The sequence below is a fragment of the Salvelinus namaycush genome, unplaced genomic scaffold (assembly GCF_016432855.1).
Source record: "Salvelinus namaycush isolate Seneca unplaced genomic scaffold, SaNama_1.0 Scaffold744, whole genome shotgun sequence".
NCBI lineage: Eukaryota > Metazoa > Chordata > Actinopteri > Salmoniformes > Salmonidae > Salvelinus > Salvelinus namaycush.
The window spans coordinates 34,882-48,337 of NW_024061469.1; the positions used below are offsets into that span (position 1 = coordinate 34,882).

The following is a 13,456-nucleotide window of genomic DNA, read 5'->3' on the forward strand; positions in this document are numbered from 1 at the left end:
GGTCAAACTGCAGATTAATACGACTTTAAAAGTCAACCACTAATGTGTCTGGAAGTGATTTTCATAATGCAACTTTAAAATACTGTAATGAGAAAATATGAACCTTGGTTTGCAGCAGCAGCAGTCAAGGTTGCACCTGTTTCCTCAGTAAATGTCTCCAGGTGTGTAAATACGTACATGGTTATTCCTTACCTCAGCCACTACTTCAGTATATCCCACACTCTGCATGAACTATATCAAATCAAATGTTATTGGTCACATGCTTGGTAAACAACAGCTGTAGACTAACAGTGAAATGCTTCCTGACGGGTCCTTTTCCAACAACGCAGAGAGAAGGAACATAGAGAATTAATAACATGAGCAATAATTACACACGGAGTCAATGATAACATGGATACTATATATACTGGGGTACCAGTACTGAGTCAATGGGCAGGGGTACCAGGTAATAACATGGCTATATATACTGGGGTACCAGTACTGAGTCAATGGGCAGGGGTACCAGGTAATAACATGGCTATATACACTGGGTACCAGTACTGAGTGAATGTGCAGGGGTACGAGGTAATAACATGGCTATATACACCGCCCTCACCACCTGGGGGCGGCCTGTCAGGAAGTCCAGGATCCAGCTGCAGAGGGAGGTGTTCAGTCACAGGGTCCTGAGCTTAGTAATGAGCTTGGAGGGCACTATGGTGTTGAATGCTGAGTTACAGTCAATGAACAACATTCTCTCGTAGGGGTTCCTCTTGTCCAGGTGGAAAAGGGCAGTGTGGACAGCAATAGAGATTGCATCCTATGTGGATCTGTTGGGGCGGTATGCAAATTGGAGTGCGTCCGGGGTGTCTGGGATGATGGTGTGGATGTGAGCCATGACCAGCCTTTCAGAGCATTTTATGGCTACAGATGTGAGTGCTACAGGGCGAAAGTCATTTAGACAGGTTACCTTGGCGTTCTTGGGCACAGGTACTATGGTGGTCTGCTTGAAACGTATGTATTACAGACTGGGTCAGGGAGAGGTCGAAAATGTCAGTGAAGACACTTGCCAGATGTTAGCGCGGCCTTGTGAATGTTAACCTGTTCAAAGATCTTACTCACATTGGCTATGGTGAGCAAGATCACACAGTCGTTCGGAACAGCTGGTGCTCTCATGTATGGTTCAGTGTTGCTTTCCTCGATGCGGATTTAGCTCGTATGGTAGGCTCGCGTCACTGGGCAGCTCTCAGCTCTGTTTCCCTCTGTAATCTGTGATAGTTTGTAAGCCCTGCCACATCCGACGAGCGTCAGAGCCGGCATGGTATACTTCGATCTTCGTCCTGTATTGACGTCTTGACGGCTCGTTGGAGGTCGTAGCAGGATTTCTAATAAGCGTCTGGGATTAGTGTCTCTCTCCTTGAAAGCGACAGCTTTAGCCTTTATCAAGGCTGCTGGTAATCAGTTGTTGGGCTTTCAATTCCATACATGATTTTGGAGTGAACCGTTCCATAGTTACGTACTCAGCACATGGAATGAAGACAGGAAACTGAACGATGTTTAGAAGCTCAATATTCTGCTTTATTGCAAATTGTGATCATACCAGACATTATTTTAAATGACACTAACAGTCCAATAACTGGTACCCAACACCCCTCTGTTCAGACTGTGGGTTTTCATTTTATTGCATTTTGGCTTTATATTTCTGTAATATCCACGGAGCAACTTAAAAGGATACTTCTGGATTTTGGCTATGAGTTCATCTGACTCTGTGGAAGTAGATAAAAGGGCCTCATTGCCAACATCCAGAAGTATCCCTTTAAGGAACCAATCAACCCGACTTCTCTAATCACACTTCCTATTATAGGCACAATTCTCAGTTGATTAGACATTAGGAACACAAAAATAATACACAATATATTAAACTTTGGGTATTGGATTAAAAAAAGACATTAGAAAACGTGATTGAAAGACACACAAGCAGGTACAGCCTCAATGAGGCTTTGATGGACGATGTTGAATTAAACAAGAAGTTTATTGTTTCATACCCAGAATTCATAATGCTCCTCAGTGTATTCTAATAGAACTGAGAAATGCCTCCTCCTTATAGCAGGTATAATGGTACTAACTGGGGCAGTCAGGATGGCAGAAGGACAGTGTCTGGGACTCATTCGTCTCTCAACAGGTTCATAATACGTGCCCTTAATTCTGTCTTTGACCCCAACCACATTGAAGACACCAAACGTGTGTTTATTCACAACCACTTGTAAACAAGACTAATCTAGTTTCTTTCGGTAAGACACTTTGTCTTTGGTTTCCTGTAGTTTATCAGAGAATATGTCTTTAGTCTCCTCCATCTTTCCAGAGAGACGTTCTTTCGTCTCCTCCATCTTTCCAGAGAAACGTTCTTTCGTCTCCTCCATCTTTCCAGAGAGACGTTCTTTCGTCTCCTCCATCTTTCCAGAGAACAGTTCCTTAGTCTCCTCCATCTTTCCAGAGAGACGTTCTTTCGTCTCCCCCATCTTTCCAGAGAAACGTTCTTTCGTCTCCTCCATCTTTTCGGAAATACCAGACAATCGTTCTTTAGTATCTTCCATTTTCCCCGAGAGTAGTTCTTTAGTTTCCTCCATTTTTTCAGAGAACAGTTCCTTAGTCTCCTCCATTTTCTCTGTGAGTTTCTCCCTGGTCTCTTCCATCCGGTCCTGCAGGTAGTCTTTGACGGGCGGCGGGGTAGAGAAGTAGCCGTGTTTACGGAGGTACTGCACTGAGAAGGACGTCCCACCCAGAGTCACCGTGTATCTGGCAGGTGTTGCAATCTGAAGGAAATCAGGATAAAGAAAGGCATTAAGTTCAGTAGAACAAGTGAATTGAAGCTGAAGTTGCAATCTGAGTATTTCTGCTCCCTGGACAGGGCGTCGTATGTACATATCCTTTTACCTTGTACAAGTCATAGTCCGTGAGTATTCGTACCTTGTACAAGTCATAGTCCGTGAGTATTCGTACCTTGTACAAGTCATAGTCCGTGAGTATTCTTAGCTTGTACAAGTCATAGTCCGTGAGTATTCTTAGCTTGTACAAGTCATAGTCCGTGAGTATTCTTAGCTTGTACAAGTCATAGTCCGTGAGTATTCTTAGCTTGTACAAGTCATAGTCCGTGAGTATTCTTAGCTTGTACAAGTCATAGTCCGTGAGTATTCGTACCTTGTACAAGTCATAGTCCGTGAGTATTCGTACCTTGTACAAGTCATAGTCCGTGAGTATTCTTACCTTGTATAAGTCAGTCCGTGAGTATTCTTACCTTGTACAAGTCATAGTCCGTGAGTATTCTTACCTTGTACAAGTCATAGTCCGTGAGTATTCTTACCTTGTACAAGTCATAGTCCGTGAGTATTCTTACCTTGTACAAGTCATAGTCCGTGAGTATTCATACCTTGTACAAGTCATAGTCCGTGAGTATTCTTACCTTGTACAAGTCATAGTCCGTGAGTATTCTTAGCTTGTACAAGTCAGTCCGTGAGGATTCGTACCTTGTACAAGTCATAGTCCGTGAGGATTCGTACCTTGTACAAGTCATAGTCCGTGAGGATTCGTACCTTGTACAAGTCATAGTCCGTGAGGATTCTTACCTTGTACATGGCGTAGTCCGTGAGTACTCTTACCTTGTACAAGTCATAGTCCGTGAGTAGTCTTACCTTGTACATGGCGTAGGCAGTGAGGGCGTAGCCGCCAGAAGAGTGATTCAGCAGACCAACAATCTTCTCTGGTAAACCAATAAACTCCAGAAAAGGCACCACATTCACTCCCCTGTGAAATACACAGTGAGGTTATTAACTTCTTGAGCCTATGGGGGCGCCATTTCAACTTTGCAAAAATGAGTTCCCAAATTAAACTGCCTCGTACTCAATTCTTGCTCGTACAATATGCATATTATTATTACTATTGGATAGAAAACACTCTAGTTTCTAAAACCGTTTGAATTATTTCTCTGAGTGAAACAGAACTCATTCTGCAGCACATTTCCTGTCAGGGAGTGAGATTTCAGAAATCGAGGTCCCTGTTCTGAGGTCAGTTTATAAGTCCCCATGTAAGCCATCGGGCTACATGCACTGCATACGTCTTCCTCTAGATGTCAGTAAGCGGGGAGAATTTGAATGGAGTGGATTGCGCAATCTGGGACCTTATATAAGACCGTGGAACGGAAGTACCGTCCTTTTCAACGGTGCGCCTGGCGCAAGAAGACATCACAATGGCGTCCTGCAAACGCTTTCGTTTTAGTAGTTCTATATCTCCGGTCATGTTTTTATTCGTTATAGGTGTTAAAGACATCATAAGGTAGTTAATTTAAACCGACTTATAGCAGTTTATAGCAGTTTATTGCGATTTTCTGGGATTTCTTTGTCATGCGCTTTCACGAGGTGGACACCTCTCCAGTTGGTGGCTAACATTAGCGGCTATTTCGACCGGACAAGAGGACATCTTTCAACCAAAAGACGATTGTTCTGGAGAAAGGACACCTTGCCCAAGATTCTGATGGAAGCTCAGCTAATAGTAAGCAGTCTTTATGCTGTTAATTTGTACTTATGTTGACAAATGTTAAATAATAATTCCGCCATGAATTATGGTGCGGTCTCGCTTTGGCGCACGCAGTAACGTTAATTTTAAAAATCTAACCCAGCGATTGCATTAAGAACTAATTTATCTTTCATTTGCTGTCCAACTTGTATTTTTTTGTCAAGTTTATGAATAGTTTTCGATTAGAATAGGTGCCTTTCCCAAGATTTCTCCTGACATTTTCTTTGCAGCTTGGCTACTTTTCTCATTGTATAACCACGATTTGTGCCGCTAAATATGCAAATTTTCGAACAAACTCTATATGCATTGTGTAATATGATGTTATAGGACTGTCATCTGAAGAATTCTGAGAAGGTTAGTGAAAAAATGTATATCTTTTGGTGGTTTATACGTAATCGCTATGTTTGGCTTGAATCAATGCTGTTGTGATGTTTGCTATTGTGGTATGCTAATATAACGCTATATTGTGTTTTCGCTGTAAAACACTTAGAAAATCTGAAATATTGTCTGGATTCACAAGATCTGTGTCTTTCAATTGCTGTGTATTTTTAAGAAATGTTTTATGATGAGTAATTAGGTAATACACGTTGCTCTCTGTAGTTATTCTAGTCGCTTTGGTGAGAGTTGTGATGGTGGCTGCAATGGTAAACTATGATTTATACCTGAAATATGCAAATTTTTCTAACAAAACATATGCTATACAATAAATATGTTATCAGACTGTCATCTGATGAAGTTGTTTCTTGGTTAGTGGCTATTTATATCTTTATTTGGTCGAATTAGTGATAGCTACTGATGGAGTAAAAAACTGGTGGAGTAAAAAAAGTGGTGTCTTTTGCTAACGTGGTTAGCTAATAGATTTACATATTGTGTCTTCCCGGTAAAACATTTTAAAAATCAGAAATGATGGCTGGATTCACAAGATGTGTATCTTTCATCTGGTGTCTTGGACTTGTGATTTAATGATATTTAGATGCTAGTATTTACTTGTGACGCTATGCTAGTAGCTTTTCTACTGATGGGGGTGCTCCCGGATCCGGGTTTGGGAGGTGTTAGAGGTTAACTAAGGCCAGATACTGCGCCTTCACGTGAAACACTCAGTGGCTAGTTTATTAGGTACACCACCCTGCTCACCAAAACGGTTACCTTCTATAAAACAGTGAGTCACATGACCGTGGCAGACAGACATTCAGTTACTGTTCGACTGGGGAAAAAACAAGTCAGACTAATTGACTGTCCTAGCCCCACATTGTCAGACTAATTGACTGTCATCGCCCCACATTATGTCAGACTAATTGACTGTCCTAGCCCCACATTATGTCAGACTAATTGACTGTCCTAGCCCCACATTATGTCAGACTAATTGACTGTCCTAGCCCCACATTATGTCAGACTAATTGACTGTCCTAGCCCCACATTATGTCAGACTAATTGACTGTCCTAGCCCCACATTATATCAGACTAATTGACTGTCCTAGCCCCACATTATATCAGACTAATTGACTGTCCTAGCCCCACATTGTCAGACTAATTGACTGTCCTAGCCCCACATTGTCAGACTAATTGACTGTCCTAGCCCCACATTATGTCAGACTAATTGACTGTCCTAGCCCCACATTATGTCAGACTAATTGACTGTCCTAGCCCCACATTATGTCAGACTAATTGACTGTCCTAGCCCCACATTATGTCAGACTAATTGACTGTCCTAGCCCCACATTATATCAGACTAATTGACTGTCCTAGCCCCACATTATATCAGACTAATTGACTGTCCTAGCCCCACATTATGTCAGACTAATTGACTGTCCTAGCCCCACATTATGTCAGACTAATTGACTGTCATCGCCCCACATTATGTCAGACTAATTGACTGTCCTAGCCCCACATTATGTCAGACTAATTGACTGTCATCGCCCCACATGTCAGACTAATTGACTGTCATCGCCCCACATTATGTCAGACTAATTGACTGTCCTAGCCCCACATATAATGGAATCCCCAGGGAGATTAGACCAGACAGGTGACTCACTGCATAGCAGCATAGTAGAAGGTCCCGAACCAGACGCTGGAGGTCAGGAGATGGACAGGTATCATCACCTTCCCATACTGCTTAAAGGTCTTCTTGAATCTCTGGACCAGACCAATGGACTTGTCCTGCAGAGGGTCTATCTCTGGGGCCTCCGGCGGGGCCTCCGGCAGGGCCTCCACAGGCAGCTTGGAGGACTCTGCCCCGTAGACGGGCTCTGTTCCAGCCAGGCCGGGTGGGTCCTGGTCCTCCGGTTGGAGCTTGGGCCGTTCCACTGCCCTGTTAAAGGCTGAGGTACTGACCCAGCGCTGGCCGGGCCCGGTGGGCAGGCGGCCTACAATACACACCGACACGGCCAGGCGAGCCTCACACACCGACAGGCCCACGATCACGGACCGCACGTAGGCCACCTGCCGCAATGCACCCTGGGACAGAACACGATGCATCTCCTCCTCCCTGAGACGTTTGACCAGAGCCTGCAGAGAGCACACATAGTTTACAAATGACTATCAATTACAAGAGGAGTAATCATTTATGTTGATAAGTATATATTAAGTTAGGAAACGTTATAATCAGAGTGAAGAAACGTATCTGATGATAAGACATAATACCAAAACATACCTCCAACTAGAGTAGGACAACCATTAATCCAGCACCTGAAATGAAAACGTCCAAATAGAAATATGATAAACACAATCTAAGCACAGAAGTTAGCCACAACAGACTAATCCAGTGGCCACTACTGTGGATGATTCTCAGCAAAACAACCAAAGTTCTGGTTTAAACTACGTTTACTAGCTACACACAGCCATGTTCGGATATATAGCTAACAAGGCAAATATTTTTTTTTGCTAGCAAGCCAACTATAGTAAGTAGCTAGTCAGCTAGCTAAGTGGCTATCTAGCCAAGTTACATGTGCAAAGGTTAGCTACAGAACTTGCAAAACATCTAAAGTTATCTTTCTAGAGCTAGCTGTCTGGCTAGCTGTCACATACGCAGTGGCTTCTGTGTGGTTGACATTGGGGGGAGTCTGGAGGACAGCAAACTTCCTTCACTTATAAAGCTTCCAGAACAACCCAGTGTAAACACGGGTCAGTGTTAGATATGGTTAGCTAACGTTAGTTGTCTGGCTAATGCCTGATTCTGACAGAAAGCCAACTCGGGTTGTTTTGCTTGCTAGCTAAGTTAGCTAGCCGACACTTGGCAAAGTAGTTGTTTACATTTCTCGGGAAGTTGTAAAACTACGTGACAAAGCTCACACGTAACGGAATACATACATTGAAATTCAAGAGGTGTTTGATCCAGTCAAAAGTGTTTTCTGTAGTTGTATGAGCCATAAGTACATAGAATGACCGTCCTGTCAGTAGAAGACCTTACAGCAGAGATAGAGGGGATCCGCGTGTCCTCGGACCGCGCAATGCATCATGGGATTCCTAGTTCATTTGTCGCGAGATTTGGTGTCTGTAAACTGCGTAAAAACAGCACTTCCCGAAATGCCTGAAACCTTTCAGTCAGAATTTCCATTTCTATGAAAGAGATACAAACCTCTAGTCCAGCGGATAACAACCAGATGTTTCTCTGTTCCTCTCGTCTCTGTGCTGCAGATCTTTTAACAACTTGATGGTATAGCAAAAGCCTAATAAACTTGACATTAACTTGAATTGTCTCTCTTCATTTTACCCACAAACAAAATCACTTATAGTCTAGGTATAGTCCCCTGTATCTCAGGTGGTAGCTCATGGTGCTTGTAATACCAGGGTTGTGGGTTTGATTCCCACGGGGGTGAAGTATGAACAAATAAAAAGTACATAAATGTATGCAGTCACTAATGTAAGTGGTGTCTGCTGAATGTAAAGCATATTGATTTTTTATTATTTTTGCCAGTATTTTGACGTGCGTCGACCAAACAGCGGCTGAAGGGCAAATATGGTGACGTCATCTTGCCAATGTGCCAACGCTCTCCATACTACATCAGCCCAATGTATAATGTATACATCGGGCCGACGTCGGCGAGATGTATGTGTGCTGTCTGGGAAGACCATTGTGGGGTTTTTATAAGGTTTTTTGACATGCTTAACTAACTATAAGCTAGTAGGGCTTCTTATGCATTAAAGTTTGAAAGTGCTCTGTCTAACCATGAGGCCACAGCCTGAAATTGCAACAAATGTATCTGAGCATAAGATATGAACAAGCAGTCTGAATGTGTGTGTGTATGAAATATGTGTGGGTATGAAACAAATGTATCAGCAGGTGGGCGCTGTACTGAGTGACGAGACTGTGCTAATCTTAGAGAGACACAGGAGGGGGGTGAATCAGGAGACTGCTGACCAGACAATAACAGATAAACGATACACACGAAAAACATATGTGAGGTTCTGAGTCATACACTATAACCCAATACTATAACAAACGTGATTAGCAACTGTATTATATGTGATTGAATACTATAACAAACGTGATTAGCAACTGTATTATATGTGATTGAATACTATAACAAACGTGATTAGCAACTGTATTATATGTGATTGAATACTATAACAAACGTGATTAGCAACTGTATTATATGTGATTGAATACTATAACAAACGTGATTAGCAACTGTATTATATGTGATTGAATACTATAACAAATGTGATTTGATATTGACAACCTGTTGTTCTGGGCGCCTGGATGTCTGTGTGTGTGTGCTGGAAGTAACAGTTAGCTCAGATAAGATGCTGGGAAGCTGTAGTTAGCCTTGAGCGAACAGTGGCCATTGTATACAGGTGCAGATATCTCAGACAATGTTATAAAACTGTCTGACCTCAGTCTTTGGGGTGAAGGAGCGTAATCTACACAGCAACAGCGTCGGGACATCACATGCGCTAAGGGGCCAGGACTGGCTTAAGGCGCCAACATCAACGATAGGCTGGGTAAGTCTAAACCACGCCCAGTCTCTACTCTGACAGGCCGGCTCGGAAGTGGGAACTAACCTCTGTCAGAGTATAATATAATATCTTTGTCAGAAACAAATCAGTTCTCTGTCTTATCCTGCGTGATGAAACATTGAACCCGTATATACGGAAATTGTATTTGCCATTTATTAACTTTTGAATTAAACAATTATTTTAACCAAGTTCAGGTGTACTATTGTTCCTATCTCAGTTGAACTTTCGCAACCCTAACACCTTACGGGGGTCATATTGAGGTCATTTTGACCATAGTCTAGCAGCTACGGGAAAGAATTGTGGACTTTCTGATAGAGCCATCACATTTCACACACAGCTGGGGCATGTCTAAAGGGGGTATTTTTTGGCTGTAGTGCCATCACAGATTTAGTCCATTACCCCCTGGCGGCCATTTCCAATATGGCGGCCATTCAGCTGCAGGGGGTCATATTGGACTAGATTCACTTGGCCATATCTCCACACATAATTGGTACATACAGCCCAATGATGACTTAAAATGTTTGAGGGGGTCTAGTAAAACAAAATATCAAATGGCCCCAAAATGCCATATATACATATCCTTTAAACGTTTAGTAGAAAATGGTGAAAGCGAGTGCCAAATTACTGCTTTTTGTAAATGTTTTCGTGGCTAGTTCCAATAGTTTACACGTAAACACTCTAAAAAGTCATTTATATATATTAGTGTTCCCTGAAGTTTACTGATTGCAATGATATATAATGATATAATTTTGTGTGTAAATTTAAGACAAATTACAGGAAACCTGCCCTGTACACGTCACTTTAGGTCAAATCAAATCAAATGTATTTATAAAGCCCTTCTTACATCAGCTGATATCTCAAAGTGCTGTACAGAAACCCAGCCTGAAACCCCAAACAATGCAGGTGTAGAAGCACAGTGGCTAGGAAAAACTCCCTAGAAAGGCCAGAACCTAGGAAAAAACCTAGAGAGGAAACAGGCTATGAGGGGTGGCCAGTCCTCTTCTGGCTGTGCCGAGTGAAAATCCCATAGGAATGTATTATGTCCAGCAGAGAGACAGGTAACCCACTAAATACTATTTATGATGAGACCTTCCAGCCATTAGACAAAGGACAAGTCTAAAGGAAGATGTGTAGCTATAGTTGCAGATTTACCCTGTTATACTCAGTAGTGTAGTTTTTAAGTCTTTGTTGTTTGCTTCCAAGTTAAGAGGACGTTTGTTTGCTATTTTTCATGTATATTTTAGTTAATTATGTTGAGATGTCACGTAATTTCCTTATTTTCCTTATTTGAGATGTATTGGTTTAATAGATTTATCCCTATCTCCTATGTTCCAATCCAACTTTAGCACGTCCAACCACAAGTCCTTAATGAATAACCAATCCAACTTTACCACGTCCAACCACAAGTCCTTAATAAATAACCAATCCAATTTTACCACAAGTCCTTAATAAATAACCAATCCAACTTTACCACGTCCAACCACAAGTCCTTAATAAATAACCAATCCAACTTTACCACGTCCAACCACAAGTCCTTAATAAATAACCAATCCAACTTTACCACGTCCAACCACAAGTCCTTAATAAATAACCAATCCAACTTTACCACGTCCAACCACAAGTCCTTTTAACCAATCCAACTTCACCATGTCCAACCACAAGTCCTTAATAAATAACCAATCCAACACTCACCACAAGTCCTTAATAAATAACCAATTCAACTTTACCACGTCCAACCACAAGTCCTTAATAAATAACCAATCCAACTTTACCACGTCCAACCACAAGTCCTTAATAAATAACCAATCCAACTTTACCACGTCCAACCACAAGTCCTTTTAACCAATCCAACTTCACCATGTCCAACCACAAGTCCTTAATAACCAATCCAACTTCACCATGTCCAACCACAAGTCCTTAATAAATAACCAATCCAACACTCACCACAAGTCCTTAATAAATAACCAATCCACCTTTACCACGTCCAACCACAAGTCCTTAATAAATAACCAATCCAACTTCACCATGTCCAACCACAAGTCCTTAATAAATAACCAATCCAACTTCACCACGTCCAACCACAAGTCCTTTTAACCAATCCAACTTCACCATGTCCAACCACAAGTCCTTAATAAATAACCAATCCACCTTTACCACGTCCAACCACAAGTCCTTAATAAATAACCAATCCAACTTCACCATGTCCAACCACAAGTCCTTAATAAATATGTGAACTGTGGAACTCACACATGTGATGTGGTTATTCACAGTATACTACCAGCCTGCAGTGCTACCAGCAGGTGGTGATATCGCTTTCTTAAAATATAGGCCAATATTGTGTGAGACTCTTCTGTGGTTTACAGTGGACAGCTGGGAACCAGAGCTATTTAGCCTTTTGCACGTTGGATGAGGTGAAAACTCCCCCTGTAGAAGAGAATAACTTTATTTAGTGGTAATGGTTGCCTCTCATGATCCCCTATGACGACAGTGGGCTGGGGCAGGGCTGGAGCAGGGCTGGGGTAGGGCTGGGGTAGGGCTGGGGCAGGGCTGGGGCAGGGCTGGGGCTGGGGCAGGGCTGGGGCAGGGCTGGGGTAGGGCTGGAGCAGGGCTGGGGTAGGGCTGGAGCAGGGCTGGAGCAGGGCTGGGGCAGGGCTGGGGCTGGGGCAGGGCTGGGGCAGGACTGGGGCAGGGCTGGGGTAGGGCTGGGGTAGGGCTGGGGTAGGGCTGGGGCTGGGGCAGGGCTGGGGCAGGACTGGGGCAGGACTGGGGCAGGGCTGGGGTAGGGCTGGGGTAGGGCTGAGGTGGCGAAGCTTAACCAGCTGGCATTAAATAATATAGACAGTGGGCTGGGGCAGGGCTGAGGCAGGACTGGGCTGAGGCAGGGCTGGGCTGAGGCAGGGCTGGGGCAGGGCTGAGGCAGGGCTGGGGCAGGGCTGGGGCAGGGCTGAGGCAGGGCTGAGGCAGGGCTGGGGCAGGGCAACCAGCTGGTATTAAATAATATAGACAGTGGGCTGGGGCAGGGCAACCAGCTGGCATTAAATAATATAGACAGTGGGCTGGGGTAGGGTAACCAGCTGGTATTAAATAATATAGACAGTGGGCTGGGGCAGGACAACCAGCTGGTATTAAATAATATAGACAGTGGGCTGGGGTAGGGCAACCAGCTGGTATTAAATAATATAGACAGTGGGCTGGGGCAGGGCTGAGGTGGTATTAAATAATATAGACAGTGGGCTGAGGCAGGGCAACCAGCTGGCATTAAATAATATAGACAGTGGGCTGGGGCAGGGCAACCAGCTGGTATTAAATAATATAGACAGTGGGCTGGGGCAGGGCAACCAGCTGGCATTAAATAATATAGACAGTGGGCTGGGGTAGGGCAACCAGCTGGTATTAAATCATATAGACAGTGGGCTGGGGCAGGGCAACCAGCTGGTATTAAATAATATAGACAGTGGGCTGGGGCAGGGCAACCAGCTGGTATTAAATAATATAGACAGTGGGCTGAGGCAGGGCAACCAGCTGGTATTAAATAATATAGACAGTGGGCTGGGGTAGGGCAACCAGCTGGTATTAAATAATATAGACAGTGGGCTGGGGCAGGACAACCAGCTGGTATTAAATAATATAGACAGTGGGCTGGGGTAGGGCAACCAGCTGGTATTAAATAATATAGACAGTGGGCTGGGGTAGGGCAACCAGCTGGTATTAAATAATATAGACAGTGGGCTGGGGTAGGGCAACCAGCTGGTATTAAATAATATAGACAGTGGGCTGGGGTAGGGCAACCAGCTGGTATTAAATAATATAGACAGTGGGCTGGGGTAGGGCAACCAGCTGGTATTAAATAATATAGACAGTGGGCTGGGGTAGGGCAACCAGCTGGTATTAAATAATATAGACAGTGGGCTGAGGCAGGGCAACCAGCTGGTATTAAATAATATAGACAGTGGGC

At 43.5% G+C, this 13,456-nt stretch overlaps 1 protein-coding gene across 3 annotated transcripts; it reads right to left on the reverse strand.

Moving 5' to 3' along the window:
- Positions 1–1,528: 1,528 nt before the first annotated feature.
- LOC120042694 (uncharacterized protein C18orf19 homolog B-like) lies at positions 1,529–7,989 on the reverse strand. Of its 3 annotated transcripts, none has more exons than XM_038987492.1 (5): positions 7,852–7,989; positions 7,196–7,230; positions 6,578–7,050; positions 3,666–3,777; positions 1,529–2,789 (listed from the first exon to the last, which is right to left on the reverse strand). In XM_038987492.1, the coding sequence occupies exons 3-5, from the start codon at positions 7,018–7,020 to the stop codon at positions 2,250–2,252; spliced, it is 1,095 nt and encodes a 364-aa protein (XP_038843420.1). In that variant the 5' UTR covers positions 7,021–7,050; positions 7,196–7,230; positions 7,852–7,989; the 3' UTR covers positions 1,529–2,249. The 3 variants fall into 3 exon arrangements, with proteins under 3 accessions (XP_038843420.1, XP_038843421.1, XP_038843419.1); XM_038987493.1 differs by lacking the exon at positions 7,852–7,989 and adding an exon at positions 7,570–7,632; XM_038987491.1 differs by lacking the exon at positions 7,852–7,989 and having other exon boundaries at positions 7,196–7,616.
- Between the last annotated feature and the right edge of the window lie 5,467 nt (positions 7,990–13,456).

Bases quoted from the DNA above. Each gene is read 5' to 3' on its own strand.
- LOC120042694 (XM_038987492.1), bottom strand. From the start codon at position 7,020: ATGCATCGTGTTCTGTCCCAGGGTGCATTGCGGCAGGTGGCCTACGTG. The intron at 3,778-6,577 runs GTGAGTCACCTG...TGTATTTCACAG, and splicing joins TTCTACTATGCTGCTATGCA to GGGAGTGAATGTGGTGCCTT. The intron at 2,790-3,665 runs GTAAGACTACTC...GATTTCCTTCAG, and splicing joins CTGCCTACGCCATGTACAAG to ATTGCAACACCTGCCAGATA.